The sequence below is a fragment of the Callospermophilus lateralis genome, chromosome 13, assembly GCF_048772815.1.
Source record: "Callospermophilus lateralis isolate mCalLat2 chromosome 13, mCalLat2.hap1, whole genome shotgun sequence".
In the NCBI taxonomy this organism is placed as follows: Eukaryota; Metazoa; Chordata; class Mammalia; order Rodentia; family Sciuridae; genus Callospermophilus; species Callospermophilus lateralis.
In genome coordinates this window covers 14,351,884-14,376,175 of record NC_135317.1, presented here as the reverse complement: position 1 = coordinate 14,376,175, position 24,292 = coordinate 14,351,884, and the positions used below count along the sequence as shown (strand labels likewise).

Genomic DNA, 24,292 nt, shown 5'->3' with positions numbered 1-24,292 from the left:
GGTTGGGGTGCCTGTGGATTTTACTGACCAAGGGGCAGCGTTTGTCTTTGTTTTCATGTCTCTTCTTCCCCATGTGCAGGAGGCCCTCTTCACTGCGCGCTTCAGTCCTCCAAGCTGTGGCGTGCAGGTGAACAAGCTGTGGTACAAGCCCGTGGAGCAGTTCATCTTACCCGAGGTAAAGGCACAGCGGAAGACCCTGCCAGTGTGGTCCTTCACAGGACGGGTGTGTGCTGGTGGGCAAGGCAGCTCTGCAGGACGGGAGGCGGGTGCTGGGTGAGGTATACTGGAAGGTAGCCATCGCATCTAGACCCTGAGGACGCCGTGAGCCCTCAGGTTCAGAACACACTTGGGAAGAGTCTCGCACCTGGCCGTGTTGGCTCGCTGCAGTAGACACCCCATGACTGTTTTAGTGAAAGCCCAGTGCAGGTTCTGACGGACGGACAGATATGGGCATTCTGGTAATTCAGACTGTCTGCTTATCTGAAGAAGGAAGGAGAGCCAGGTGGCTCAGGAGGCCAAGGCAGGAGGATCGTGAGTTCAAAGCCAGCCTTAGCAACTTAGAGAGGCCCTAAGCAATTCAGCAAAACCCTGTCTCTAAATAAAATACCAAAAAGGGTTGGGACTCAGTGTGTCCAGTCTTGAGTGTGCTGGAGATGCCTCACCTGCCGGGCCTCAGCAGTCCTGGAGTTGGCCACAGTGTGCCACAGGGTAGGTGGCTGCAGGCACGCACACAGCGCCACCCACCACCTCAGTCCACTGTAAAGTGCTTGGCAATTGAGCACAGTAGTTGAAACGGCCTATATTGATTCGTGAATGCCAGGTATCTTTTTTTTTTTTTTTTTTAATACCTTTATTTCATTTATGTAATTTTTTATGTGGTGCTGAGGATCGAACCAGGGGTCACATGTGCTAAGCAAGTGCTCTGCCGCTGAGTCACAACCCCAGCCCGCCATGGGATCTTTCACCTACATTTCAACTTCCACTTAACAAACCTCTCCAATAAAAGCAACACTAAAACATTGGGAAACAGTAGAAAATGCAGATAAACTAAAGAAAACCATTAAAACCACCAAAATCTCATAACCCAGGGATAATCACATTTTAAGATTTTGACTTCTGTGCATGTATAGATGTTAGGATTATACTTCCCCCCTGTTTTATAGTTTAACACAGCATGGACATTTTTTCATAGAAGTATAGTTCACTATTTTAATGCTTGTGTAAAATTTTGTTATATGAAAATATTGTCAATTTTTAACATTAGCTGCATTTGATGTCTTGAAATTTTTCAGTGTTATGAAAAAAATTATAGTGAACATCATTCCACTTCTGTGTGCATCACTGGTTGGTTTCTTAGGATGAATTATTAGACCAAAGGGCATATATGTTTTGAAGGTGTATGATTCTTTTGGAAGGCATTTTAGCGATTTGTATCAATTTGAATAATAATTAGCATTATATAAGAGTGCCTATATCTTGTTTCCTGTATCTTTTTTTCTTTCATTTACGAACTTGTTTCCTTTCTTTTTAAGGCATGAACAGCCTGCCTTTATTTTGCTTGTTTATTTTTATGTGGTGCTGAGGATCGAACCCAGTGCCTCGCATGTGCTAGGGGAGCGCTCCACACTGGGCCCCACCACAGCCTTGAACTTGCTTTCTTTTGAAGTGCAGCGTGTACCATTAAGTTATCCTTTATTTTGGATTAAGACTGTGGCTCAGCTAAGCAGTGCTGGCCAAGCATTGGATCTCAGTTTTTGAAAGAAACTATCTTTAGTTAGTTCCTATGTTTACCCAGAAGGTTTTCGCTGTGTGCCAAGTGTGGGCCTCATCAAGACTCAACCTGGGGCGCTGTGTTGCTACCTATGCCAGGATGCTGCTGAGAGCGTCACCTGGTTACCTAGTTGGTTTGGCTCCTTTAGACTGAAGCAGGCCAGCAAGAGTCCCTCCTGTAGGCTTGTCCCATTGTGGGCAGAACCTCCCGCAGACTGGTTCCCACAGGGAAGGTCACTTTGTCCCAAGGCACTAGGAGCACTGGTGTGGTGTTGAGTACTACCCAGAACCATCCGAAGCCTGCTGAAGGCCTGCTTTTCACAAAAGGTGCGAGAGGACTGGTCTGAGAAGGGTTGGGGGTACACGTGACTGAGTCGGAGCTGCCACTCTTCCACTCTGGGGCTTGTGACCCTGCGAGGAGCCTGCCTTCACTGCCTGTTTCCTCTGGGCTGCGGAGCCTTGCCACCCAGGTCCGAGGCCATTCCAGGGACTTGGTGATCTACCTCAGGAGGCTGATGAGACACGGCAGGAGGTGTTTGCGCGCTCCTTAGGCCGCTGCTCCCGTCTTGCTTCTTAAGAACAGTGTTTCAGTCAGGGGCAGTGTGCCCTCGGGGGACATTTAGCAATGCTTGGGGACACTGCCCAAGCTGGTGTCTGGTAGCTGAGAGTCAGGACGATGTTGCACGTCCTTGTCACGCAGGAAAGAGTGGCACAGCCCAGTGTCAGCGGCGCTGAGGTTAAGGGAGAGAAGGAAGAGCAACTCTGGTGCTCCAGCTGGTCGGTTAGTCTGCCCCTCCGTTGTCCTGGCTGCACACTGTTCCTTTCCCCTGGATGCCCTTGTTCTTAGGAAGGCCACACTGAAATGCTTAAGGGTGTGCTGTTGTGATGTCCCTATTTTACTTTCAAGTAATGTGGCAACAGGACAGTGTGGGGAGGGGCACAGTGTGGCCTCATGGGGACTGCTGGGGGTCTCTAAGATCAGATGGTGAGTCCAGGCTGACCACCTGCTGATGCTGGTGAGGAGTAGCGAGTGCAAGGCAGTGTGCCTGTCATCCTGAGACCTCCAGGTCCCCGTAGGCTTTCAGATGTGCTTGCTCTGTCATGATGGTTGAATAACATTAACAAAAACTCAGTTATTTAACAGGGAGTTATTTAACAGGGAGTTATTTAACACGGGAGATGAATGGTTTTCATTTTCTTTTATTAAATTGGTTTCCTGGATGATCTATAATACATATTAGCTTTATTGGGAAAAAAATAAAACCATGGCTTGGTGCGGTGGCCAGTTGCTTAGGAGGCTTAGGCAAGAGGATTGCGAGTTCAAGGCCAGCCTGGGCAACATAGCAAGACCCTGTCTCAAAATAGAACAAAGGGCTGGAGATGCAGCTCAGTGGTAGAGAACCCCTGGGTTCAATCCCCAGCACCACCCAAACAAACATACACATGTCTGTGCAGGAAGCACGAGGCCGGAGTGAACATGGGGAATGGGTTGCAGACAGCTTACAACATCATGGACAGCACGTTTCCAACCTCTTGTTAGGCTTTCTCCTTTTCTTTTAGTTTTATGTCTTGTCACAAGTTGCCATGAAAATGTTGCTCCTCTCCTTTAGGTTCCTGGTGTTGTGACAGCTTACATCAGAGGATGGACTGCAGGTGTGTGAGGAAGAGGGGAGGGCGTGGCACAGCCTGGGTTCGCAGACAGGTAGATGCAGCTCCAGCGGATTCAGTATAGAAAGATGGTTTTCTGAGCCAGGCCTGGGGGTCATCTCCTTTGGGCCAGTGAACTCTGGTACTTACCTAACCAGAGTGTCAAGACAGGCATAGTGGAGTTGGGTGCACTGAAGGAGCATAGCGGGAGAGGTCAGACGCCAAGCCTCAGCTAGTAGGTGGGGCTAGCGCAGTCTTGGTTGTGGTCTCCAGACGAGGAGGGACTTTCCTTGGCACGCTGGCTTTTCCTGAGGTGTGAGTCATTATTTCCCCTTTTTCTTTTTGATGCTCGCCTTCTGTTTGGCTCATTCTTCTCAGGCCATTTCATCTGTTACCACCAGTGGGCTGGTGGCCTGTCCCTGCAGCCCAGACTGCTTTCGACTGGCTGCTTGCTGAACTCTACGTGCACATCCCACAGGCGTCCTACTGGGGACATCCCCTCTGTGCTACCCTTTCTTGTCTCCTATGTCTTCAGCCTTAGGTCTGATGTCTCCACCTGAACCAGCACCATGGGACACATCCTTGGCTCTCCAGTCCCTATACTGGCCAGTGGGCACTCTATTTTAAGGTCCTCCATAGTGTCCGGTGGGTACACTTCCTCTGTAGTGACCAGTGGGCACACGGCTTTGAGGCATTGTTTTTGCTGCTGGAGCCCTGCTTCACAGCTCTTCTGGTCTGGGGACACTACCTCTTCTCAGGTGAGCTGATCCTGACCCAGCCCAGGCACCTCCTGCCCCTCCCTCTCCATCTAGTCACCCTAGCAGGTGCCTGCTCTTTCCCGGCCTTTGCGTGTCTGTGTGTCTGTGTGTGTGTGTGTGTGTGTGTGTGTGTGTGTGTGTGTGTCTCTCTCTCTCTCTCTCTCTCTGCCCCTCCTGAGGCCCTCTCCTGCTGCAGCCCTCTGGCTTCTGGCTTCCTGTCCCGGGGGTGCACCCCTGCCTTGTCTGGTGCCGAGCTCTTCATGGTTTTCTGTGTGTGCCTGCGGTTGCCTCCCACTTTCTGACCCAGAGCCCTTGGGGACAGCACTGGTGGTGCTGGGAGCCTGCCGAGCCCCGACCCCGCAGTTACTTCCTTCCCTTGTCATGGAACCTCATCTTGGCGTGTTTTGATAATTCCATATTAGGGTGATTTTAAGATATGGGCTCTTTCATTTTTGTTTCTGAACTTGAAACACAGTCAGAGGCCTGGTAAATCACACATACCGAAATGTTTAAGTAATGGCTCGTGTCTGCAGGAAGACTGACCCTAAATTTGCTTGTTGGTCATATGTTCCAGGTTTACATTTTTTTTTCATGATTTTCAAAGTATAGAAATGTATGAAAGTGACATGTATTTGTTGTTGGAAATTTGGCAAAATGCAGAGAGGTTTAAGGACGTGACTTCACCCATCTGTTGCTCAATATATTTGGTGTATTTCTTTCCTAATCTTTTTTCTTTATCTCCCTTCTGTATATTTGTCTATTTATGGGAAGGTTTTGTTTTTTTAAAACTCAGATTTGAGCTAGAGAGTTAAGGACACCTAGGAAAAGTAGAGTCTTTGAAAAGGACAGTTCATGTCTTCCTGTGCTTCTGATGGTCAGAAGCCTGTTTTCTGAGCAGAGTGCACGTCAGAGCAGCCCTTAGAGGAAGACATGGCTCTCTGTGTTTTATTAAGAACTGAGAAGCAAGGACCCAGGCTGCAGTGTGTCTGCAAGGTCATTTCCAAGGAAGGGGGGTGGGGACAGTGCCTCAGGGGTTTGCAGATGATAAAGGTTAAGGGCACCTGAGCAGCATAACCCAGGCTCTTGCAGTGTTTTTGTCTGCTTTGGTGGAGAAGAAAAGTTTTATTGCTTAAAAAAAAAAAGTTTGTAAGCCACTGACCTAGTCATGAGCCAGATTCAATCTGCCTGGTTTCCTGAGCTGTTGACTGAATTAGATGGTACTGTCAGTCCTCACCTTTTCATTTTATACATGAGACTGTTGATAGGTTAGAGCCGGGTCTTCATGTGCCACATGGAGGTCATCTACTTGGCTTTAATTCCACACTGTGTGTTTGGCAAGTGGTTTTCAGTTTTAGTTATGTCAAGCCATTCTCCTGCTGGGGACATGGTGGTTGGAAAAACAGCAAGATGCTTGTGTTCCATTGGGAACCATCAGTTTGACAGTGGAAAAACCAGAAATAGCAGAGCGATAAATGGCATTAAGGAAATGAAACAGGTCAATGTTGTGGGCAGATTGGGCCTTGGTGGCTTCTGTTTCTGGAGAAAGTGGAGTTAAGACCTGAGCAGTGTCAGGAGCCAGCTGCAGAGTTGAAAACGGACCACAGAGAAGTCAGAAGGCGTCAGGACCTTGGGGTGGGGAAGCGCAACTAGCTAAACTTGGCATTCAGCAGTGATCATCACAAAAAAAGCTAATCAGAGTCCATAGGAAGCATTTTATGGATGTTTGAATTTCAAAAAAAAAAGTGGCAAACTCTGAAAAAATACTTCTAGTGCACACAGCATACACAGGATCAAGGTAAGAGCTCTGCAGAATTGCACAGATTAACAAAGAAGAGAAAACTCAATAACCAGGTGGCACAGAAGAGGACAGACCTTCATCAGGAGAGAATAGCCCTGGGATCAGAAGTACAGCTGAACCAGGGGTCATTCCCTGCACCCACACCAGGCGTTCTCAAAATCCGATCATAAAGTGATAGAAAAGGACTTTTGAAAAGCACCTTAGCAATGTGTACCAACACACACAAACCTCAGTCTAAGAATTTCACCTCTGGGAATTTAGTTTTTAAAATACAACTTATTCGGGGAAAATAGACATTTAAACCAAAACACTCCCGCATTGAGGCGGTAGCTATTTGGCAGCCCCAAATGTCTGCCGCAGGGAGTGTTCCAGTAAACCCACGCACATCCGTGCCCACTGAAGGGAGCTGCTGGGTTGCACGGGGAGGCCTTGGGCCAGGGGAACCGAGGCATCTGACACCCAGCCTTATACACTCTGGTTGGTTTCTAGATGTGCATGGAAAAAGGTGTTAGAGTTGCAGCATAATAACTTAACTGATATGTTTTGGGGAAAGAATAAGCATTTCTCTCAGGTCTGAACCTAAACACTTATTTTAACCCAAATGACAACAGTAAAGAAACTGGCTCACTCTTCATCTTTTCCCCAAAGAGCTTTGAAGGGACCGTGGTGTGGGAGAGTCAAGACCTCCATGGACTCGTGTCGGGAAACTTGCACAGGGTGACCGTGCATGACGGTGGCGGAGTCCTCCGGGTCATTAGTGTAAGTCAGCCTTCTCTTGGGCTTTTCCTATACCTAAAAGTGTCTTAAAATTTATACCATCCCAGGCAGTATTGAATAATGATTCTCATGTGCTTTAAAACATATGTAGTAGTAAGTGTTGTTAAGTCGCCATGGTGAAGACAGAATGCTCAAGTGTTCAGTGTGATTCTGCAGTTCTAACACTGGTGAATATGGAGTCAGCCTTAAGATTGGTGCATGTTTTGGGGACTGGGGATGTGTCTCAGTGGTAGACCACTTGCCTAATGTGTGCAAGACCCTGAGTTTGATCCCCGTTGCTGCAAAAAAAGTGCATCGTTAAAGTACAATATTTTATTTCTCAAAAATTTTTAAATAAGAATATTTGTTCAGTCGTTTAGAATATTCACTATCTCACCTTAATAGTGAAATGACAGCTAAAATTCTATAGATACCTGGTACATGCCTGTAATTTCAGCTACTTGGGAGGCTGAGGCAGGAGGATCACAATTTGGAGGCCAGCTTCAGCAACTTAGACTGTCTCAAAAACAAAAAAGAATGGCACTTGGCTTAGTGGTAAAGTACCCCTGGATTCAGTTCCTGGTGCCAAAAAACTATATGTGTAAAATAAAGTACTAGAGATAAAGTGCCGAGTCAGATGCAGTGACATGCACCTGTGATTCCCACTATTCAGGAAGTTGAGGCAAGATCACTTGAGTCTGAGAGTCTGAGAGCAGCCTGGACAACACAGTGAGACCCCATCTTAAAGGGAAAAGTGGAAAATAAGTTGGATATTTGCTTTTATTTTTATTGCTGAAGCAAATCTGATTTTCTGATTCTCCTGTTTCTCATTTTTTCAGACTTACTTCAGATTTAAAATATGCAAATTAGGCAGATTTCTGAAATGTGGAGTGATGAGGAAGATGGGCGGCAGGCCTGTGTGTGCTGTCAGGCCCTTCTCTCCTTCTGTCTCTGGGCCAGCAGTTGGGGGTGGGCGTGGGGCCTTCAGTGAGTTCTCTGAGTACTCATCTGTTCGTGGGGTTGGGTTCCCAAGACAGAGATGCAGAGGACATAGTGGCACACTGCTGCTCGTGCTGAGATGTTCACTGAACCTGCCCTGCCACAGGTCTGTGATGGGAACTCGGTGTCCAGGGAGAGGAAGGACACTAAGCACACAGACTCAGATGCACGTCTGACTGCTCCCAGCCTTGGCCATTCACATCCTGGGTTCAGGATTCCACCCTTTTTTGAAAAGTTCTTTGGGTAGAAAGTTCTATGGAGTTGATAGATTTATCTTAATTTCCTTATTCTTTAAGCCAAGTGCCTTTAATTCTTGCCTCCCTATAGTATTTGAGTTTATTAGACAGTCAAGGAAATAAGTTTACTTCAGAGTTGAGAAGTGGGTTCGGACATAGACTCCAGTGCTCTGCTCTGGAGTACCCACTGTGGCAGAGAGTGAAAGGTCGAGGTTCGGGGTGGGGGAAGAGGAAGCTCCTCAGAGACACCTGGGCAGAGGAGAATTTTCACCAGTTCTGCTCCCTGCCAAAGAATGCTGTCCTCCAAACAGGCCGGCACAGCACAGTGGAAGCGATTCAAAGATGAAGAGTACGAGACCTTTCACAGAACTGCAGGGTTGAGAGGGAGAGGAAGTGCTGGGGAGTAGTACTGGCCAAGTTGCGTTGTGTTACTGTGTAGTGTGTGCAAGTGCGAATGCGTAACAACAAATCCCACCAGTAAATACAGCTATCACACACCAGCCAAAAAAAAAAAAATGGTGGTTAGAACTACGTGGCTGGATTCTGTAGCATTCCCCTGGACTAATTTCTTCAGCATTTGGCTACAAACCGTATTTTAAATTAAATGATGTGTTACCACAGTGCCTTCAGAATTCTCTGACTGCTGGCCCTCGAAATTGCTTTACACAGTAAAACTCTGCTGAACAGATTTGTTTGAAAAGTGAATAGCCCAGCAGTATCCCTTCTGCTGAGGTGAGTTCACAGAGGAAAGGCCGTGAACACTCGGACCAGTAGCAGCTGTAATGCAGCTCTGATGGATGCTCACTCCGAGTTGGCGTGTGACAACTCAGTTTGAGTAGGGGTGTCAGGCAGCTTTTGAGGTGACTCTAATAATAAAGGCACTCTAAGCCTAACAGGCAGAAAGGTCTGTTTCTGGCTCTTGACAGAATTGGTTCTAGCCCTGAAATTCACCAGAGGTCATGCGGGTTCCATCTGAACTGTTTGGGACAGAGTGCTGACCTTAGAGAAGCTTTTCTCTGCATGGTCACTGAAAGGTAAAACGTGCCTATCTATTTGAACTTATGAGAATTATCGTCTCCAAAAAGTCAAAATTTTTCATTAATTTTTAAAGGGGTGGAGTTGGGATGTAAAATAAAGTGGTTTTGGTACTATTATGGTAGCAAATATAAGAACATATGATTCCACATTAAGTTGGAATTCTGAACACCTTTGAGCCACCGAACATATATGATCTTAAGTTAAACCAGTTAAACCAGGTGTGGTGGTGCCCACCTGTAATCCCAGAGACTCCAGTTTGAGGCCGGTGTGGGCACTTAGCAAGATTGTGTTTCAAAATTTAAAAAATGGCTGTGGGTGTAGCTCATTAGTAGAGCACCCAGGTTCAATCTCCAGTACCAGTACCAATAAAGAGATTGTAATTAGATAACAAAAGTAGCAGCCTGCTGCGTGCTGCGATGGGGTCCTGTCAGGACTGGTCATATGATGGTCCAGTGCAGTGCGTTCCCTTCTGCTGTGCGGCCCTGGACACTGCCATTCTCATTCCTTCCAGGCTGGGGAGGGTGCACTGCCTCATGAATTCATGGAAGGTGTGGAAGGAGTTGCAGGTGGCTTCATTTACACCATTCAGGGTAAGTCAGCCTGTTGAGAAGCACACTGAACCTCTTACACCTGATCTTTTTTTTTTTTTTTAAACTCTCGGACATAAAACATGATCTTGTTAGTCACTGAAAAAAAATAGCTTTACTGAGGTAACTTTACATACCATACAATTCACCCTTTTAAGGTGTTGATTCAATATTTTTGGGAGTTCTGAGACCATCTACACTAATTCAAGAACATTTCCATCCTGCCAAAAAGAAAAGAAAAACCCTATACCCACTGGTCCCATTCTGTTCTCCCTACCCATTAAAACTACTAATTTACTTCTCTGTGGATTTGCCTATTTTGAACATTTCATGTAAACGGGATCATACAACATGTGGTACTTGCCTAGCTTCTTTTGCTTAGCATAATTTCTCAAGGTTCAGCCTTATTGGCCAACATACTTCATTCTATTTTTGTGACTATAATATTCCATTGGATATATAATGCCATATTGCCATTTGTTAACTGATGCACAATTGGGTTGCTTCTACTTCTTGGCAGTTATGAATAACTCTGCAGTGAACGCTCATGTACAAGCTTCTGTGATCATATATTTTCATTTTTTGTAGTTAAATATCTAGGAATGAAAATGCTGGGTCCATATGGTAATTCCGAGCAGCCATCTAAGGCCCTGCCAGACCGTTCCCAGTAGCGGCTGCCCGGTTCTGCGTTTCCGTCACTGTGTGGGTTTCCGTTTCTCCACCTCCTCGGTGTTTACATCGTCTGTCTTTTTAATATTCCCCTCCTAGTGGGTGTGAAGTAGGATCTCACTGTGATGTTGAGTGGCATTTTCAAGATGACTAGTGATGATTATATATATGGCGGGGGGGAAATCTCCCTAAAAGTAACAACCCAGCTGGGCAAGGTGCAGTGGTACACACCTATAATCTCAGCCACTCCAGTGCCTGAGGCAGAAGGATTGTAAGTTTGAAGTCAATTTAGTGAGACCCTGTCTCAAAATTTAAAATTTAAAAAAGAGCTGGGGATGTAACTCAGTAGAAGAGTGCCCCTGGGTTCAAATCCTGGTACTACAAAAGTACAGATTCCTGGGCCCCACCCCAGACCTACTAACTCTGCAGGCTTTGGGCCCAAGAGTCTGTATTTCAGGAAGCATTCCTCAGAACCACGGATTTAGTCCGCTCTGTTTTACTGCAAGAACACTGTGGCCCAGGGGTATTCCATGGTGCCGCCTGTCTCACAGACAGTGGCAGGGGTGGGCCCCACCTACCCTTCCTGGAACAGCAGAGAATGCAGTGCTAGGCTGCTCTTGTTGATCCTCTCCTAACCCCTTGGCAGCTCACTCTTGTTTTTTCCAGAAATGTTCCTTGAGGTGTTTGACGGAATCCTGACTTACTGTGTCCTAGTGAAAGAACTGCTACCCTAAACCCACAGGATCTGGGGAGAGTCCCTGTACATACATGATCTGTGACTCATTGCCAGCTTGTGAGCTGGTAAATAAAATGTCTTTTAATGACATTATTAATTATTTTTACTGTGGAATATCATAAATACACCAAAAATAAAGAATAAGAAACATCTAGCTACACATTGTTAAGAATTAGCAAATGCTTGCTTTTTGTTCTATTTGCTTCCTGTTGTTTATTGAGGAGGTTTTTTTTTTTTTTTAATGTGTTTTTGTTTTTTTTGGTGCTTGAGGACTGCCATTTATTAGAAGAAAATTTTTACAGAGGCTAGGTTGTAGCTGGTAGTAGAACACTTGCCCAGCATGGGCAAAGCCCTGGGTTCAGCCCCCGGCACCAGGGGAAAACCAGGTGCAGTTGAGACCTCCTCCCTGGTACTGCTCCTGGGCCGTGTTATTCTCTGCCCTTCCAAGTCTTCATCTGCCTCGGCGGCCCTGTGCCTGCCCCACTGTCTTTCTGCTTCCTACTATATATTAACATACCTATAAACAGCATAGTTGAGTATTTTTTAAAATTATTTTAAAGCTGCATAATGTTGAGTAAATCACATCTGTGCTGTACATACATCATTCAATGGCTTTCATCAGCATTACCTTTCAGTGCCATTCCTTTTAACCTTCAAGGTCAAGTTGATTTTTATAACTGCTATATTATGTAAATGTAGCACTGTTGGGCTGGTTTTGATTTAGGGGTCTGGTTTCCCCCACTATTATAAACACAGCTTCGATGAATGTCCATGCACCCGGGTCAAGTATGGTCTCCAGGGTTACGTCTTGAGGTGGGCTTAGCTGAGCCACAGGACTTGCATATCTTCAGCTTAGCTAGATACCACCATACAGCTCCCCACTAGCAGTGTGTGGACTAGAGCCCCATCTCCCTACATGAAGTTCCTAACTGTCCTGATGTTGCCTTGGGCTCAGTGGTGCATCCTGTAATCCTAGTTACATGGGAGGCTGAAGCAAGAGGATTCAAAGTTTAAAGGCCAGGTGTGGTAGTCCATGCCTATAATCCCAGCAACTCGGAAGCCTGAGGGAGGAGGACGTTCAAGGCCATACTCAGAAACTTAGCAAAGCTCTAAGCAACTGAGTGAGACCCTGTCTCAAAATAAAAAGGGCTGGGAGTGTGGCTTGTGGTATATGCCCCTGGGTTAATCTCTAGTAACGCCTCCCCTCCTTGGGAAAAAAAGACTTCAGTAACTTATCATGCAAGTTCTGGATCTTGGCTTGTGATGATTTTCTCAACTGTCTTTTCAGAAGGTGATGCTCTCTTGCGTAGCCTTCACTCTCGGCCTCAGAGACTCGCTGATCACATAAGGAGCCTCCATGAGGAAGATGCCTTACTGATGGAGGAGAGCAGTGTTCATGGTGACATTGTTTTTGTGGATGTTGTAGACACTTACCGAAATGTTCCTGCAAAATTATTGAACTTCTATAGATGGTAGGTTGGGTGGCTAGAACTTGTTTTATTGTTCTTTTGATGGAGGAAAAAAAATGTATCGACATCAAACCACTGAGATTTTAAAAAATAGAAATTTAAGGGTCACTGCACACCTGGGAGGTGGCCTGCTGTGTCCCTGTTCCTTAGGAAGACATCTTTTAAGATGCTGCTGCTTATTTTGATGAATGAATGTATTAACTGATCGAAAACAAGGCAGAAGCTAATCCATCTGGAGTCATTCCTCCTTGCCTTGGGAGTATCAGCTAGGAGTAGATAAAAATCAGTGAGTTTGGAAATGGTACCTTTGCAGTTGGATACAAACCTACCCAGATCCTCAAACTAGAGTTACTCCCACCAGGTCGCTGAGTTCTGCTCAACTAAACACCTACTATATTTTTCCAGTCTCTACTCTACCTGTTGAAAAGCTGCTCATCGGGCTGGGGATGTGGCTCAAGCGGTAGCGCGCTCGCCTGTCATGCGTATGGCCCAGGTTCGATCCTCAGCACCACATACAAAGATGTTGTGTCCGCTGAAAACTAAAAAATAAACATTAAAAAAAAAAATTCTCTCTCTCAAAAAAAAAAAAGAAAAAGAAAAGCTGCTCATCTTGGGCTGGCACATTGCCATGTGCCTGTTGCCCCAGCTGCCTGGGAGGCTGAAGCAGGAGGCTCCTTTGCACCCAGGAGTTTCTAAGTCACCACTTAGTTGCCATTACACACTTTTTGGGGTGTGGATAAATTAAGTCACCTTCCTGTTCTTCCAAAGGGTCATATGTAATAGTAATTGCTGGAAATGGTTTACAAGGGGGAAATAGATTTCAGTGTTATGACTCAGTTTTTTAAAAAATCATAAAATAGCTTGACTGGAATATAAAAAGTAGCATAGAATGCATCTTGTACAGTAATGTCCTGAGTATGATACTTGTCCCATTATGCTAGGCATTCGTTAAGAACACACTGGACAAGGTTCAAAGTTTAATAGTTACGGCTGCCTGGCATGAATGCCTAAGACATTCGTTTGAAAATATATTCCTTCAGCCAGAGAGTTTTCATTGTGCTCTTTTTTCTTTACTTAAATGAGCTTGATGTTTCTGTGACTATCACCTAGTAAATATCAGTGAGGACTGTAATTGAGAGCAGTACCATTCTGAAGCCAGCATTCTGGGTGGTACATGAGTGAGACACTGGGCGCGGTCACACAGGCAGTTGTGAGAGGGTGCTGGTGATGGGTCTTCCCTGGTGTTGCTGTGTTTCCTTGCACAGTTGCACCAACTCACACACCCTTTTCTGCCAACAGGACTGTGGAAACCACCAGCTTCAGTTTGTTGCTGAAGACAGATGATGACTGTTACATAGACTTAGAAGCTGTGTTTAAAAGAATTTCCCAAAAGAATCTGGATGGGCCTAACGTTTGGTGGGGAAAGTAAGTGAAACATGGTTGGCATTGGTATTTGTGTACCTGAGCAAATGTGATTAGAGTGAAAATGTGCAAGCCATTTCCACAAGAAGAATGTGTCTGAGAAATGCAGTTCCTACTAGATACCTGAGTTACTGTATTAGTACTCTGCGATTAGAGTGAAAAATCTTTTTAATGAAAAACCTCAGGCTGAGATAATGGTGGAGAGCAAAAGATGTGGTTGTGTCTTTGTGCCCTAAAAATATGTTGTGTTCAGAAGCTTCTCTACCTTCTGTGTTAGAATGAACACATGACATGTCTCTGTAGCTGTTCTCTACTGCTTCAGGAGCACTGTAAAGGGTTAATGATTAGGGTTTTTGTTTTTGAATATACACCAAATCATGACAGCTGCGCTCAATGTTACATGCCTGTAATCCCAGCAACTTGGGAGGCTGAACCAAGAGAATCACAAGTTCAAGGCCAGCCTCAGCAACTTAGTGAAACCCTGTCTCAAAATTAAAAGGACTTAGCTTAGTGAGCAAACACCCCTGGGTTTAATCCCCAGTACCTAAATAAATAAATAAAATGAAAACACAGTAGTACTGTTACCTTCCCATTCAGAAATTTAGAACTTAATATACCCGTCTCCTATATAAAAAATAGAAGATAAAATAATTCCTTAAGTTTTTTTTCTTATTATTATTCTCTGCTTTTCAAGCTCTTTCCTTTGTAGTGATAACAAAGGAGTCCACAGTCTGATAGTGGCAGGATACATGTCAGATCAATACAGAGAAGCCACGTTTTTTAAAAATCTCAGTTTCAGATTGAATTGGGCAGTGGACAGAACTGGAAAATGGCAAGAATTGGAGTACCCCAGCCCAGCTTACCCTGCATTCGCGTGCGGGTCAGGGTATGTGATCTCCAGGGACATTGTCAACTGGCTGGCAAGCAACTCGGGGAGATTAAAGACCTATCAGGTAATCACAGATTTCTAACCCAAGGCAACTCACAGTCCAAGTCTCAGCAGCCCAGGGTTGCATCCCTGCAGCAGCCAGCTTGCTGTGGGGAAGCATGTTGTTCTGTGGGAGTCACCCATCAAGGGTTATTGTTGCTCACATGTGGCTATCCAGTCTGCTCCTGAGTCGTTTGAGTCTACAAGTGTAATCGGTGTGAATATCAAGATTGCTGTTCCTTAAGGAGGAAAGCTTGAAGAGCTTGCTCTCTGCTGAATCTGGGTGTAGTGTCAATGTGCAGTTCCTCCGGGTTACTAGAGCCACAATTTGCTGCTGTTAGCCCCAGGAGTCTAAGGTTCATGAGGGAGGGGCTGTCTGCTTGCTCTGTTACCCTCTGTTACCATGCAGTGTGGTGCTTTCTGTCTGTGATAACTGCTTTTACATGTGAATCCATGTTTGGCCTTAACAGAATAATAGCAGAATAAAGAGTGGACAGACTGTTTATTTGGGAGTGGTTATGGCATTATTTTATAACATTGAAACTTTGGGACCTGTGTAGGGTGAAGATGTAAGCATGGGCATTTGGATGGCAGCCATAGGACCTAGAAGATACCAGGTAAGCAGGCCCAAGGGTGCTGGCCTTGTGGTCTTGGGAGTTGTGGCGTGGGGCCATATAGTGCACAGCTAGTCCTGGACCACAGCTGTATGCTGGATTTAATTCAGAACTATCCACCTCATTTCTTATCCAGTATTTTTCTGAGTCTACTAAAAAGGAAATGCTATGAATGAAAGTTCCCTGACCCACAAAGAAGAATTAGGTTTTCATAGAGTGGATCAGAAATTCTTTGCAGTTTTGAAACTTAGACATTGCTGGCTTGTGTTCCTGGGAGTGTGGCAGTGTAAGGACCTCTGGAACCTCCGGACTGATGTCCATTTCTTCTGTTGTAACACAGCATTTTTAAAACAAACTGACTGCTGAGCCAGAAAAAAATGAATCTGCAAAGACCAAATCACTAAGTAGGAGCCCTGGGAAGAAAGCAAGCTTTTGTCTCATAGTGTTGTTACATTCTCAATTCTTGCAACTTCCACTTTGGGCGCAGAAGGTGCAAGAGATGAAGGCACACACAGTGCCCCAGAGGAGCTGCAGGGACTGTCACCACGCCCCCCACCCCCACCCCATTGCAGTGCCCTCTACTCAGTGAATGAGACCATGAGCCCAAGTCAGCTTGGCAGCTTTGGTGGTCCTGTTCTTTGTTCTGCTGTGTCCCATCTTTGATTCACTTTATGTTGAATCTGGTGTTTTACTTTCCATCTCCAAGATCCTGAAATGTGCAAGCCTGGCAGTTCTGATTTCCTGGTTCTTCTACAGGCTCCTTTGTGGCTCTTGTTCCTAATGTGTTGATTTTTTGTGTGTGTGACCTCAAGTTTTTGGAACCCCAGCCTATCTTAAAATGCAGCCCAAAGAAAGGGTGTCCACTATGTTCTGCCTTGGGACTTTGTGGGCTGCACAAATTGGCCTGTTGGCCCCAGGCGCTCAGGAAGACCCTCCACTCCACTTGGCAGGACTAAGATGGAGCATTGCCTTTGTTCTCATACACACCCTGGGAGGCTGTGGCCCTCCAGGGTGTTGGCTCTCTGGCCATTGCTGATTGGTCTCTTGTCCTGTGCACATGGCCTTTATTTTAAAGCCCAAGGATCCAGGTACCTTTGAGGCACATCTGACTTCAGCTGTTTCTTCTTCACTAACAGAGTCCATCCAAACTTTAAAGAGTTTTAATTATACCTTAGCATTTGCTTGTTCTTTAATTCAGTAGGTTTCTCTGTGTGCTTTCTGCTGTTTTGCTGGGAACAGAAGTCAGTCCAGGGAGCTGAGGAACTTAGAACTTGGGCTGAGGATTCTTGATCCTCCTGCTCACCTGACCAGCAGTATGACCTGGGGGGTGGGCGGTGAAACCAGGGGTGCTCTACCACTGAGCTACACCTCCAGCCTCTTTTTTTTTTTTTTTTTTCTTTTTTTTTGGAGACAGCTAAGGTGCTCAGGCTGGTCTTGAACTTGCAATCCTCCTGCCTCAGTCTCCCTAATGCTTGTAATCCCAAGTGTGTGCCAGGCAACTGGCCCCACAGGGTTCTTGAGAATTAAATGAGGTAATGTTTGTAAAGACTTGGCATAGTTCCCAGAATACTACAAGCATTTCATCCGAATTGTAGCTGCTATACAACTGGTTTCTCAAAGCAAATATGAAACTCACCGTTTGTGGTTCTCAAACTTTTCCTTCTTCACTTGCCAACCCTTTTTTAACAAACTAACAACATACTAATCGTGCATGTATGGGGTCCAATGCGACATCCAAGACGTGTACATAGGGTGCCATTTGCTGAACACACAACTGCACAACTGTGAGGCCTGATCTTTCTTGGAGACAGAATTAAACCTCGAGTTGGTTCATACATGGATTTGTCCTTGAAATAATTTCAGCTTCGTTAGCATACATAAATACGCCCTGGTGCATGCTTGCACAGTTCACAGCTTGCTCTCCCTCTCTGCAGGACAGCCTGTGGCTGTGTGAGAAGACCTGTGAGACAGGAATGCTGTCTTCCCCTCAGTATTCCCCTCACGAGCTGACAGAGCTGTGGGAACTAAAGGGAATGTGTGGTGACCCTTGTCAGTGTGCAACAAGGTGACAAGAGATTCATACGGGCTACGTGAAGACAAGGGCAGGTGGATGATAATCTCCATGTAAGTCTGAGAAGAGCAGCCATGGTTGGCAGTAGAATAGATAGTCTTTCAGGAGAGCCCTCGGCTGGCACCTTCACCTGAACCAGTGTGGTACTAATTGTGCTGATTTCCTTCTTTTAAAAAATCAATTAATAACTGTAGTTAAGTTTTTATTTATATATTGGAAAATGATTTAAAATTACCAAATTGTTTTATAAAAGGAAAAGTATTTCTGAATCATGATTAATAGTTCTTCTGAGTTTGAATTTCTGCCTGGATTGCATAGGTCTGTATGGCTTGATTAGACAACACACGCCAAAAAACTCACAAATACTGTGTGCTTACTTACATGAGCAGTGATCACTTATACCAAAGTTTTGGGTTTCTGGAAATAATGTCAGATTTTGTGGCTCTTGAATGAAATGGGAAGTTTGACCTTGGAAAGGAACTGATATAATTCTCAGTCATGGACCTGGCTTAAATATGTTCATTTACTTAGACTAATATCCATGTTTTTTTTGTTAATGCCTTTTTTTTTTTTTTTTTTGGTCATTTAAGATAAATCCTGAAGATCAATTTAGTACTCCTGTTAAAACACATTTTTATGAATATTCTTCTTAGGGTTTTTGTGTCATAGGGAGGATTTTGCTTTCATCATTGCCCACTGGTTAAGTCGGTCAGAGCTGGGAACCTGCGAATACTATGCTCAGTTTAGGTATAACTATAGAGAAAAGCCTGTGATTGCCTTGTTAAGGACTCTCAAGATAGAATACCTGAGAAGAAAAAATAGCAGGCATATAATAGTAAAGGATGTGCCTCCCTGAATTTAAGGGACACTTCCCACGTGACCAAATCATTTCGGTAACCTTTTAAAATAGTATCAGTAGAGAATTTCATTAAAACTAGTCTATGACAGACATTTAACTATATTCAGATGTTATTAGACTAGCTAGTTTCTATTTAATAATCAATAGTGAGGAGCTATAAAAATATATATGAAGTAAGATCAGAAGATCATGAGTAGTCAAAGCCTTTATTACTGCTATTATATACAAGCCTACAAATGGTCTCTTCCTGGTGAAAAGTACATCCTTTGTTATACTTTGAACAAGCTGTAAAACCTCATTTGACAGTAGAACTGTTCCAGCAAATTATTTCTTCCCAGCAAACCCCAGTCACGATGAACAGTCAAGTCACTAAATTTTTAAAGCTGGTTGTTACCATCTCACTAGTAGACAATCTCCATTTTCCACAGAATAAAACTGTAACGACTGTAGGTCATTTCCTAGTTCAATTTCTCTGCCCGGCATCTAAAATTAGAACAAAGGTAGGGGGTAAGACAGACCTGACAAAACATGACCTCCATGCCACAGGTTACTCAAAGTCTAATAAATATGTGCTCCCTGCTCAGAACTGGACCATGTTAGACAGTTTAATCATGTCTTACTGTGGAGAATTGAGCTTGACTGTCTCTTGGGGGTGGCTTACCTTGGGACTTTCATAGGACAGCAGAAGTTCTGACACAGGAACTTTGAGAAGACGTGACAGGAATGCCTTCACCTTTTGAATGGTCATGGAGCCTATCAAAGAAAAGGAAGATGTCTCAAAGGACAGCTACCTGTAAAACCAGGTCACATAATGAGACCAAGCTGCAATGATAGCTGTCCCTGTCGAGTATCAATTCACTCAGGAAAATAAGTAGAGGTAGACTTGTGTCTTTCTACCACTTACTTGAGTCATTTGGGAAACTCATGGAAGTGAAGTCAGTGTTTGACCCAGGTGCCCCTAACAGTTTTCGTGCCATTTCAGTAGGTATTATTCCTTAATCTGATAAACCAAATTAGATTCTCAGCTCAGAGGAAAAGACAGGTGAAATAATGGTTTTCTTTGTAAGTCTTTGTAATTACTTCTTCTGAGTTACTTACTGAAAGAAGCTTGGAGTGGGCTCAGGTACCCTGAGGAGATAGCTCAGCCTCCTCTGGGAAGGGAGGGTATAGACTGAGATGGACAAAGTCCAGCATAGCTATCCTGTGATTATCAAAAATTTGTCCCATGTTACACACACAAGCAACCACCAGGCCTGGAATGTAATTTTACTGAGCAAATGCTTTGGTCTGTTCAGAACATGGTATGAACTTCTTTCCAAAGATGGGTTGTGGTAAATAGAGATTTAATTATGAAAACCAGTTTCTTTGAAGCTTTAGCTGGAGGTACAGCAATAGTGTGGTGTTCCCACAAATATCACAACATAGTCAAATGAGTATTTTTCTATCAATCATTTTTGTAAAAGCTGTGTGTTTTTATGCAACTTGTGATAATAAATGTGATCTTTATTTTAGAATAAAAACTGGCCTTTTCTTATTTGTGTACTGGATACAGCTACTTGGTAGGTATTTAAAAACTTTATCATATTCACACCTAAGAGTAAATTGTAATTATTAATTAGACCTTTCAAAAGATTTGGGTGAATTGGCTTTCACTGTTGGAGGGTGGTGAGGAACTGATTTTTGTACACTACTGGGAAATAACACATTCCTAATCAATGCCAGCAACAAAGTTTCTAAGAGATTTGCCTACCTGCACTGTGTAGGAAAGTGGCAACCTGTATGTAAATAACTATCATTTCTAATGTGATTGTCTTATTTAGAAAATATGAAAATAGTTACTTCTTTTTCTTTCTCTCTGACCAAGCCTGTTAAAGGCTTCTTGTGTTTTCATGGGGGTGCCTGAGTTTTTGTATCTTTACTTGCCAATTCCTCTAGACCTGCATTACCTAATACAGTAAGCACACGTGGCTATGGAGCACCTGACAGAAATTAGTGAATTTAAACTTGCTTAGCCACATGTATCCAGTGGCAGGCACCACGAGCAGCACAGAGCTAGGCCTGGTTAGCTTTCCTTGACTTCACATGATAGTATGTTTGTTTTGAGTTTATTCAACTATGCCCTGCCCCGCCTGCCCCTGCCATCAAACTTTACATTGTTTTTATCTTTACCATTTACAAGTGGTACAAGGTAGACCATTAGAAAGCCTATACAGAGCATGTATGTATTTTCAGTTTTTATAGCAATTACCACATAACTTAATAAAAAGGGTATACGGATTTTTCATACCAGCCAATATTACTTTGTTTTGTTAAATTCATGCTACTTTTTAAAGGGTGTTTATCTACATTAGTCATTAGTTGTAACATGTGGCAAAAAAATTACAGTTAAGAACGCTGTAATCTGGTTTACTGCTGAGTTTATAGAATACAGGACTCAGATTCTGAAGTCTGAAGCAGTAATCATCACACATAATTTCTATGATAATTCTAACCTCTGCTGGTTCATCCAAGGATTAAAAGAAACAGTGCATGGACATGGCAGGTGTTTCCAGAACAGGTGTGCATGCAAAAAAACCATGTTAGCACACATTCCCAGACTGCAGCCTTTGACTGAAGGCAGCATTCTTGAGTATCAGTATTCCTTAATGATAACATTTCCATATTTGTGGGAAAGAAAAAGGAAAGACATCCAAAGCTAGTAAAACTGACAGAGTTCTGGCTCTTTTGTTATTTTGTACCCATGTAGCATTTACCTTTGGAAACTGAATATGAAAGGGAATCACTACTAATTTTAATTCATTTTAATAGTAGCAAAATTATACACTCTAGGACTAGAAATTGGATTGCTAACAAATACTTAAAATGGAGAAACAGTGGTAGATTAACACTAAATGAACAGTTATCGATCATAAATGTACTTCTTGAATACCACCCATGCGTACCATAAGCAATGCCATGGTAAGCTTGCTAATATGCAGTTACTGCACTGGGGCAGACATGTGAATTTAGTTTACGGAAATCCTATAAACTGATCTGCATTTCATTCCTCCTCCAAGTTTTCACTGCTCCAGATTTAACCTCTTGGTATTTTAACATTTAGCTAATGTTTAGCTATGAATCAAGTTAATCTTGGGAATCTTGGGAATTTAGTTTACTATTACCATGGTATACTAAACAATTATTTTGTCTTTTGAGTGAAAGTTTAATTTATTGATCTAATTTGTTGACATAAAAGTATTTTTCTAAAACTAATTCAGTTCTTGGGAATAAACCCAAGAATGCTATACCTCTAGCCCATTTTTATTTTCTGTATGTGTTACTTACTGAGGACTGAACCTAGGGGGTGCTTCACCAAGGAACCACATCCCTAGTCCTTGATTTTGAGACACAGTCTCAAAAATTGCCAAGGCTGGCCTTGAACTTGTGGTCCTCCACCTTCAGCCTTCCAAGTTACTGGAATTACAAGTGTGAACCACTGTGGCTGACCATAATTTTTTTTATTAACATTTTTTAGTTGTAGTTTCACACAATACCTTTATTTTATTTATTTTTATGTGGTGCTGAGGATTGAACCCAGTGCCTTGCATGTGCTAAATGAGCGCTCTACCACTGAGCTACAACCCCAGCTCCTGGCCATATGTTTTTTAAAAGTTCCAAAGTCATTTTTTTCCCCCAAAGGAAACCATTCCAGTGTGTCTGATAGGGAAAAAAAGGCATCTGAGAATGTTTTCTGTGGGGTCCTGATCAGTGGGCAGAATGGGAGCAGAATAAAGTCACAAATGTGCTAGTGCCTCACTAGGACGTGTCTCCTTTTCTCTTTGGACTAGAGCCTCCAGAATGATGATCAGAACTAAGCTCAATGGGCCTGAGGAATTCCTAAGAGGCTAAGCCAGTCAACCCCTTAGGCCATAAATATCACAAGCAAAGGCTCCCAATTAAAAACAAAAAAACTTTTCCAGATAAGCTGATAAAGTTATGGAGACTCGAGCCAGGCTTATGATTCCAGGGAGTTGGGAGGCTGAGGCAGAAAGATCCCAAGGTCCAGGCTAGCCTGTGCAACTTGGAGTATAAGATAGAGTATATCTAAAAACAAAAAGGGATGTAGTGGTAGTATGTATCCCTGGGTAGAATCCCCAATACTTCAAAAGGTATGGGAGATTTGAATTTGGGGGGGCTAGAGGAGTGACATTAGCACAGCTGATTATATTTTAGGATACAAAAGACTAATGAAAACCTTTAAATCCTGAGGTCCATAATTCTAGATATGAATTGAATTAAAGGTTTCAATCACTGGTCTATATACAAGAGCCAACCCATCCCCACTCCAGTGATTCAAAAGTGCAAGGAAGGCAAAGATGGTTTCATTCATCTTACCTGGCAGTTGCTTCTCTAAGACCTTCTGTTCAAGTTGGTTTGGATATTTTATCTTCAGTGCTTTAAGGAAAGAAGAAGGACTACATTGATGTCTACTACAGTACTGATTTTAATTGTGCATGCAGGGTTGGGGTACAGCTCATTGATAGAAGTGTGCTTAGACTGTGCGAGGCCCTAACTTCAATCCCAGTAATAAAACCTACAAGTTAATATCACTGCCAAATAATAGAGCTGTTTAGGACACTAACTAGTGTCAGTCCTGATAAAGAAATCTATCTAAATGATGTTAAATTTTTTTTTTTCCTGTTAACATTTCCATGAATTCCTGGTGACTACAAAACAGTTGGAGCACTGGCCTTCCACTGCTTTGCCTTTTGCTTCAGCATTCCTTTCCTGACAACTGAGCTGGATTTTCAAGTGTAAGAAAAGTCAATGGATTCCAAATCCCTCCCACCTTTATAACACTATTAATGAGTTTAAAGCCCGAGAACTGTAGAAACATTGAAGGTTAGAATGTAGGGGGCTGGGTGTAGCTCAGCAGTGGAGGCTTGCTGAGCATGTGCAAGGCCTTGGGTTCCATCCCAGCAGGACGCCACACCCCAAGGAATTTCGGTACAGAGAATTCCTTTAAAGATCAAGGCATTTCACTCAGTTGTTCCTAAAAGAAATGCACATCCCTATCATGTCTTTGCTATCCCTTCAGCCTAGAATATAAAGCTGTGTGTGAATTTGGGATTCTTACTCAGTAGTTGGTTTTTCAGCATAAATGGTTGTTGTACTTTGAGTTCTCCGTCCTCAGGTGCACCATATTCTGTTTTAGAAGAAATCAAGAGGGACAAATGATGAGAGGTGCATGTCAGTGGACCCCTTTCCTTCCCCAGGATACGCCTAGCAACCACAGTGTGCTAATCTGAACAATTTGCTTTTATTCAGCCGCTCTGATTTTTAGGAGAGTGGGTGCGCACCTCCCAAGGCAGAAGCCTCCAGTGTGCATCACATCACTGTTCCTCAGGACCCACAGGGTCCTGGCTCCAACTATGAGTTAACCTGCTTTCAAACACTTCAAGTGGACACACAGTTTCAACTTTGGAAAATGCTCCCTTTCTGTAAGGTCTGGGAAAAACCCGGTACTATTTGTGACAAAAGTCACAGGACACCTTCAAGTGTTAACATGGTATAAGGACAGACTGGGATAGACGGTGCCCAGTGCCCGCACTGCAGACCAGCTCTTCTGCCTGAAAATGCAGTACAGCAGACCCCTGGTTTGTGGGGGACGTTTCAGGACCTCAGTGAGTGCCTGGCACTGCAAATAATGCCAAGCCTTATATCTGGAATATACACATCTATGATAAAGTTAGGCACAGTAGATCAATAATAGCTAGCAATTGTAACAATAAACTAATAAAAGTTACGTAAATGTGCCCTTTCAAAATATTTTACTTTTACCTTTACACTTAAATGGAACATTTTATAGCTTGTCTGTGGCTTATCCAAATTGTAAGCACCACTGCTTTTGTGCTTTGGGGGTCTTTTCAAGTAAAATAAGGATTACTTAACACAA

The 24,292-nt window shown here is 43.7% G+C and overlaps 2 protein-coding genes across 5 annotated transcripts in view; one reads left to right on the top strand and one right to left on the bottom strand.

The window, feature by feature from the left end:
- The window catches only part of B3galnt2 (beta-1,3-N-acetylgalactosaminyltransferase 2), a 39,744-nt gene extending 21,977 nt beyond the window's left edge, over positions 1–17,767 (top strand). Inside the window, exons 5-12 of one of the 3 annotated variants that reach the window (XM_076831919.1) lie at positions 80–175; positions 6,622–6,732; positions 9,514–9,592; positions 12,283–12,466; positions 13,763–13,888; positions 14,679–14,838; positions 15,374–15,430; positions 17,362–17,767. In XM_076831919.1, coding sequence (XP_076688034.1) covers positions 80–175; positions 6,622–6,732; positions 9,514–9,592; positions 12,283–12,466; positions 13,763–13,888; positions 14,679–14,838; positions 15,374–15,430; positions 17,362–17,496 — 948 coding nt within the window. In that variant the 3' untranslated portion in view covers positions 17,497–17,767. Of the gene's footprint in view, positions 1–79; positions 176–6,621; positions 6,733–9,513; positions 9,593–10,924; positions 11,126–12,282; positions 12,467–13,762; positions 13,889–14,678; positions 14,839–15,373; positions 15,431–17,361 lie in introns of those variants that run through there. The other 2 variants (XM_076831920.1, XM_076831921.1) reach the window with 2 other exon arrangements.
- A 780-nt stretch (positions 17,768–18,547) lies between these two features.
- The window catches only part of Tbce (tubulin folding cofactor E), a 46,548-nt gene continuing 40,803 nt past the window's right edge, over positions 18,548–24,292 (bottom strand). For both annotated transcript variants that reach the window (XM_076831918.1, XM_076831917.1), the window contains exons 14-17: positions 23,474–23,542; positions 22,732–22,791; positions 19,019–19,110; positions 18,548–18,840 (exon numbers count right to left, since the gene is read on the bottom strand). In XM_076831918.1, the coding sequence (XP_076688033.1) occupies positions 18,748–18,840; positions 19,019–19,110; positions 22,732–22,791; positions 23,474–23,542 (314 nt within the window). In that variant the 3' untranslated portion in view covers positions 18,548–18,747. The remainder of the gene's footprint in view (positions 18,841–19,018; positions 19,111–22,731; positions 22,792–23,473; positions 23,543–24,292) is intronic.